This window comes from Coturnix japonica, chromosome 2 (assembly GCF_001577835.2).
Source record: "Coturnix japonica isolate 7356 chromosome 2, Coturnix japonica 2.1, whole genome shotgun sequence".
Taxonomy (NCBI): Eukaryota; Metazoa; Chordata; class Aves; order Galliformes; family Phasianidae; genus Coturnix; species Coturnix japonica.
In genome coordinates, this window is record NC_029517.1 from 15767732 (window position 1) to 15774465 (window position 6734).

The 6734-nt window shown below is 60.7% G+C and overlaps 1 protein-coding gene across 1 annotated transcript; it reads right to left on the reverse strand.

The window, feature by feature from the left end:
* Positions 1-235: 235 nt before the first annotated feature.
* PTF1A (pancreas associated transcription factor 1a) lies at positions 236-1397 on the reverse strand. Its single transcript, XM_015853054.2, has 2 exons — positions 721-1397; positions 236-632 (listed from the first exon to the last, which is right to left on the reverse strand). The coding sequence occupies exons 1-2, from the start codon at positions 1343-1345 to the stop codon at positions 430-432; spliced, it is 828 nt and encodes a 275-aa protein (XP_015708540.1). The 5' UTR covers positions 1346-1397; the 3' UTR covers positions 236-429.
* Between the last annotated feature and the right edge of the window lie 5337 nt (positions 1398-6734).

The following is a 6734-nucleotide window of genomic DNA, read 5'->3' on the forward strand; positions in this document are numbered from 1 at the left end:
GAGAGAAAATGGAAAGTGCCCCCCCGCCGTCCCTCCGGCGCTATAAGGGCGGCCCCGGGAGACAGCAGAGCCGGAGCGCTGCCCACAGCCACGCTGCTCAGAAGGTGTGCTCCGGGTTTATTATTCACAGACACAGGAAGAATCCGCGCGTGGCAATAAATTATTTTCACAGGTTCCAGCATTAAAAAAAAAAAAAAAAAAAAAAAAAAAAAAAAAAAAAAAAGTGCTGGTGGGATAAACCTATTGCATATCTTTAAAAAATCACCATAAATTATATAAATTATACATTCAGAACAGACGATTCTACCTCATTATGTCTACTCCGTAATAAATAGATAAATAAGTTTGATTGCCCTTAGAGTCTGAATCTTAAGTTACACTTCGGGTGGAGGTCTGTCCGTGCAGCATTGGGGGTGGAGGGGCGCAGCCTCACGGCACGAAGCCGAGGGGGGGTTCGTTCTCGATGTCGCTGAGCGAGGGTTTGGCGTTCGCCTTCCGCGGGTCCTCGGGGGTCCACACCTTGGCCGTCCGGATGACGTTCTGCTCTTTGAGCTGTTTCTCGTCGGTCCACGACAGCGAGTGGCCGGCCAGCGGGGGGAGGCCGTAGTCGGGGTCGCTCGGGGAAGGAGATCCTGGCCGAGGGAGAGAGAGACAGGAGGTTACGGCGAGGCCGCCCCGGCGGGGGCCGCGACGGGGCGGGCGGCAGCGGGGGCCACTTACTTGTGCCGCGGTGGCAGATGATGATTTTCTTGGGCTGGCTCGGGCCGTCCCCGCCGGCGCTGCGCAGCGGCAGGTCGGAGCGCACCAGCTCGCTGAGGAAGTTGATGTAGCCGATGGCGAGGCGCAGCGTGTCCACCTTGGAGAGCCTCTTCTCGTAGGGCAGCGTGGGGATGTGCGAGCGCAGCCCCTCGAAGGCGTCGTTGATGGACTGCATCCGCCGGCGCTCCCGCACGTTGGCCGCCTGCCGCAGTTGCTGCAGCTCCGCCTCGGAGCGCTCCCGCCGCCGCCGCTTGGCCGAGCCCAGCGCCCGGAGCCGCCCCCCCGGCGACAGCAGCCCCGCGCCCGCCGCCCCGCAGCACTCGTAGGCGAAGCCGGGAGACGCGGGCGACGGCGGGAAGGCGGCGGCGGCCGCCTCGCAGCAATAGCCGCCGTCGGGGTCCCCGCCGTCGCGGTAATACTCGTGCAGCTGCCGGCCGAAGAAGTCCACGTCGGGCTCCGGCAGCCCGTCGGCGCCCAGCGCCTCCCGCGGGGGCGGCTCGGGGAAGAAGTCCTCCTCGTCGAAGTAAGGCGGCGAGGAGAAGGAGTCCAGCCCCGCGGGGAAGTGCTCCAGCAGCACCGTCTCCATGCCCCGTCCAGAGGCCCCTCCGGGACGCGCCTCCGCCCGCTCCCGCCGGCCCCGCTCGCGGCCGCCCCGGCCCCCGCCCCTCCCCGCCCCTGGCGGAACGGCGGCGCGCTGGGAGGCCGGGCCCGGTGCCGCCGCTCTCCGGGGAGGAGCCGGAGCCGGCTGGAGCGGCGGGCCGGCACGCGAGGAGTCTTATAACGACATCCCCGGGCGCGTGCCGGTGACCGCCGCCGCCAGCCAATGGGCGCCAGCCGGGGGAGCCGCCCGACCCAACCCCCGCCTCGACGGGGGGGGGGTGAGTGTGGGGCGGGGGCCGGGGGGCACCTCCGGGATGCCGTGGGGCGAGGGGCGGGCGGAGACGGAGCCCCCGGCCCCGCCGGCCCCGGGCGGCGCACCGTCCAATGGGGACGGGCTGCGGCGCCGTCGAAGGCTCCGAGCCGCCCGCGGTTCACGCACGTCGGGCGAGCGGCCCCGGTGCGTCTCTCGAACGTGCGGTGGCCGGAGGCGACATGCAAGAGCGAAGCTTTCCGGGCGGCGCTGGCCGCGTAACATCCAGTTGCACCGCGGCGGCCGCCCCTGCCCCGTCGGTGTGTGGCACACGGGGCCGCGCCGCGTTTTTCCTTTCCCTTCAGCCGTCCCGTTTGGCTGAGGCCCGGTTAATAATTCCCCGACGGACTCTCACTGATGAAAGCGTTCACAATTCTCACTGCGGGGAAATGGATTACACGTCAGATTAGGGAAGGATTATCTCTGTCATTAGCGCTGCGATATTTTGCCGGCAAAGGCTGTCGAGGTTTTATCGAAAGTGGCTTCGCACGGCGCAGGCAGAGATCAAACCGGAGGGGGAAGCGAGCCCCTCTATCAGTGGAGCGAGCCGGGGCCGCTCCGCAAAGTAACAAATGACCGTGACTTCAAAGCGGCTGACAGCGCCGTGATAACGGGGGGGGACGTGCGAGTCCCGGGGGGAACAAAGAGCCTCGCACAGCCCTTCAGACCGCGCTGAGGACGGGCGGGAGGGAGGGAACCTCCGCGCGAGGCCGTGGACGAGCCCACGCGTGGCCGCAGCCACCGACACGGCGAGGGGGGGACACTTGGGAAGAAGCCCCGCTCACTGTCCGCCCCGCCCGGCGTCGGAGAGAGCGCTTCCTGACAGCAGGAGCCGCTCTTTCCTCCCAGTGGGAAAAGGCTTCACGTGTGCCCCATTGCACATCGCGTCCCCGCTGTGTGTGAAGGTGTCGTGTCTGGAAACACGCGTGCAAATCTCCCACACACGACGCACGGAACGCTCGGACGGTGCCACCTTCACTCAGAGACAAACCAACACTCAGGCGACTTCAAGGGACTTTCCCGAATTACCGGTGCTGCTCCTTCTCCCCCGTGCCCAGGGGGCAGTACCCACGGGTGACAACCCCCTGCTCTGCCACGCTCACCCAGGAGGCGATGGAGAGCCATCGGGATCGAGACTTCCGAGTTCAGAGCTCCTGGGCTGCCAGGGGGAAGGTGTTCAGGGACTGGCTGCTGGAAAGCGAGGACGAGCTGCTGGTGGTTTCCTGATGGGGATGGGGCGACAGCTCTGAGCCCCGCGTCCGGGGCACCCAGCTCAGGGACATCTCCTGAACGCAGCCGTGTCTGTGGGGCAGAACTTTGTAACGCCACTGTTCCGCCCTGCGCATTTGCGCTTGGGAAAGGAACGCGCATCGCCCTGAGGGATGCCTGACGCAAGTGTTGCCCAAGACTTCATGAAAAGGAAACTTGTGACAAGAGGAGGGCGGTCGCAGCACCGTGGCCAAGCACCTGGGCAAGCACTGCCCGTGTTGCAAACGCCCTTGGTGCGGTATTTGCCTGCCCGTCGGGGATCGCCCTGACTTCTGCCGACGTGCGGCAGTGACGCTCCCGGCAGCACCTCCAGCGGGGAATGCCCGAGTAGCACCCAACGCACATCATTCCAATTCCCTGAGGGCAGGGACTGGATGGGGGCACCAACGGCCCTTCAAAGTCTGGGACCATGAGACAAATCCAGCTCCAGCAGGGTGGCAGGAAGAAGCTATACATCCCCACCAACTCTAGTCTAACTCTAACTCAGCCCTAGTCCAACCTTAACTAAGCCCTAAATCAACCCAAATCCAATCCTAACCCAACCTGAACTGAGCCCCAACTCAACATTAAGTGAGCCTTAACTCAACCCTAATTATCCCCGAGGATGCTGCACGCTCCCGACACTCCCTGCTGTGTGTGTACCCACGTTTTCTCCCCTTCTTGTGCATTCTGTCCAGAACTGCTCGAAGATGGAAGTAGGGACACGTGTTAGCGCTGATGGGGAATTAAGGGAGCAGTGGCAAAGTTCTGTCTATAAGAACCAAGGTCTGTGTCTCATTCGTTGTCCTTCACTCCAAAGTCTTCTGAAGCATTTCCAAATCCATGTGATGTTCCAGGATAATGAAACCTCTTATTTAGAGCTGAGATGCTTCAGGTGCCCTCAAAGATGTCTGTGGGATTATACAGCCAGGCCTAAACTCCAGCTCTTAGTCCCAGGTTACTTGCATGTTTTGGCTAATTTGTGGTGCTAAGCCGGTGCCATGAAACCACAGACACAAGGAGACAAGCCGGGGGAGTTCCCCCTTCCCTCGTGTCAATGTTTTTTCCTGCAAATCTCCATTTCCACCCTGCCAGTTTCTGTTTAACCAGAGGTCTGGAGGCCAAAGAGACACAATGGGGCAAATAGAGGCTGGGACGTTTTTTTTCCCTTTTCCATCAGATTACAAAACTCACCGGCTCCTGCTGCGATTCCTTCGTGTGTTGGGCTCTTTTAGAGATACAATGTTTGATGCAGAAGGGGAGTCCTTTAAGAACTGGCCTAAAGTTGGCCCAGCGTCCGCACGAATGATATTTTAGCAGGAAAAGATTAAAAGCAAACGAACAACACCACAGCCCTACTGCAACCCCTGCTTTCAAACGGCACTTCGGCTAATTGAAAATAGCATCTCCTCCTCTCTGTTTACCACCAACAAGCTGCGACTGAAGCCAAGTGCAGCGCAGCAGGGGGGAGCTGCCCGCTCTCTGTCCGCCTGCTCCGTTCCCTGTCCCTAAGCCAGGGACACCCGGGCCAGAAGCGCTCCCGATCACACCCGGCCCCGCTCAGGGCGTCTCACGCTGCCACCGGTGCGGGCCCGGCTGCGTGCTGGGAGCACGGCCCGGCCCCGCCACCACGTGGGGGCCGTAAATAAACCGACGTGAGCTTCTCCCCCCGCCTTCGGCATCGCTCGTGGTGCGAGCGTGGCGCCGTGGGGAGGGGGGAGGCACCTGCAGCCGGGGTCGGGCTCCCCTCGGCGCCGGTACCTGGGCGCCTGGCTTTTAATGCAGCGTAAAGAGCCTCCTTTCAGGCTCTTTCAAGGCGAGATCGCGGAGGTCACCGTGTCTACAAAACCCCCCTCTGTCGGCCGTGCGGCCCGGGACAAGGTGCGCACGGCAGCTGGAGAGCAGCGCAGCCCATGGGAATGATCCCAACACTTGTGCCGGCGGCGGGCGGCGGGCGGGGGGCGGAGGAGGGCTTCCCACCGCCCGCCCTTTCTTCCCCGACTCTCACCACTCCCCGAGGAGGCCGCATGGAATTGTAACAAATGAGCTGCAATCATCTACGCGGCACGGAGAGGAAAATCAAAATTTTATAGGTGCGGCTGGCGGGCCCGAGGCCGGCGAAGGAATAGCAGAGGACGGGCGGGCGTAATAACGGACTTCAGTCTTCGCTCGCCAGAGACTAGCCGAAAGCTTCAGCTCCAGACCGAAGACGGGACCCGGAGCGGGACCGGAGCCAGACCCACGGGCTCGGCGAGGGAGGCCGCATACTCGGAGCAGCGCCGCCCTGGACCGGCCGCGAGGGCATCCGAAGCGCTCCAACTCAGTTCCCGCTGCTCCGGGGCGCCCCGTCGAGCGGCCGCCGTCGAAGGCACGCGCCCGCAGCCGCGGCCTCCCCCCCCAGGCGGGCGGCACCTGCCCAGGATCCTGAATGGGAGCAGCTCCCAGCGGGCGAGCTCGTACCTGGCGCCCCTTCTCGCTCCCCAGACGTGGCCCTGCGTCGGCACCGCGCGGCCGTTCCGACTTTGGGAAAAGCCTCGCCGGCGAGGCCGGCGTTTGTCTGCGGCAAGCTGCCGTCCATGGGAAATCTCGCCAACATTGTGCCGGCAGCAGCCGGTGAGGGGGCTGTGTCTTTTCCTTTACAAAAAAGGGACACAATTAAGCAAAATGCTCAAGAACTTAAAATAGATGTAGCAATCGCCTCGCAGATTGCTTAGCAAATCAAAATTATATGGTTGCTCACGGGTGATTTCCATGCGCTTTAAAACGAAACAGGTACTTTCTGATTTTTTTTTTCCTTTTTTTTTTTTTTTTTTTTGGTCTAAAAAAAAAAAAGCGTTAAACATTGCGGAGAAATGCCACACGCTGAAAGGCGGCTGTGTGAATATTCACGTTCTCCTTTGTTCCCTCCTGAATTTCACAATAGCCCGAGGAGGGCACGTCCACTGCGCTCTTGTAAATTTACCAATCCTTGACTAAAACCGCCAGGCACCTGCTTGGCAAAGCACAAAGCTGCCTACGTTTCAACCACCAACAATTTACTGTTTCATCGTCTTCTAAATTGCCCTGACAATAGCGGGGTGCAACGCTAATACCACTGAAATCAGGGGAGCCGGTCGAACCCCGGGACGACGAGCGGCCTGAGGCCGAGTGAGGGAGCGGCTCAGGTGTGAGCGCTGCCGCAGCAACCCCCGGACGCCCCCGGAGGTCGAGGCAATCCCGAGCAGCAGGTACCGGCCGCAGGGAGCCCGCTCCCCCCGGAGGACTCGTGCTCAAGGCCACCGGAGGAAAGCAGAACTTAACAAGCGCAGTTTGATAAGGAGCCCCGTTTGCCAGTACACGCAAGCACTCATGGGGTGAGGGAAAGGCTTGGAATTAAGTTTTGCCTCTTGTCGCTCCTCTGTGGGTTAGAGAATCCCTCTGTTTTCAAATTCCCTTCCTTTATTTCTTCCTTCCTGGGTTATGACTGTTTGTTCTTGTGCAAGAGCGGGTGCCCATTGAAGATCTCTCTCTTCAGGGGATTTTCCCTTGGGTTTAGTTACAGTTTCCACATTCCTTCCTGGATCTCATCTTGCCGGTATATGTAAATGAAACTCAGTGTTTGACAGATCCAAATCACCTTTCCTTGACCTTTTCTCAGTAAGAATTCATCTACTGGGACAACCAGAACTGTGACCGCACACTTTCATCCAGGAGAGTCCTCACGGCTCCTTGGAGAGCACTGTCAGCCCTCACCTTTCTGCCAAAAGCCCTCAAGTCACACTGCGATGGTAATATTTACTCTTTCCATGGCCAGGTTCCTTCAGTGGCTCGTAACCAC

Coding starts and splice junctions, on each gene's coding strand:
- PTF1A (XM_015853054.2), bottom strand. CDS start 1,345: ATGGAGACGGTGCTGCTGGAGCACTTCCCCGCGGGGCTGGACTCCTTC. Junction 633..720: donor CATCTGCCACCGCGGCACAA/GTAAGTGGCCCC, acceptor TCCCTCGGCCAG/GATCTCCTTCCCCGAGCGAC.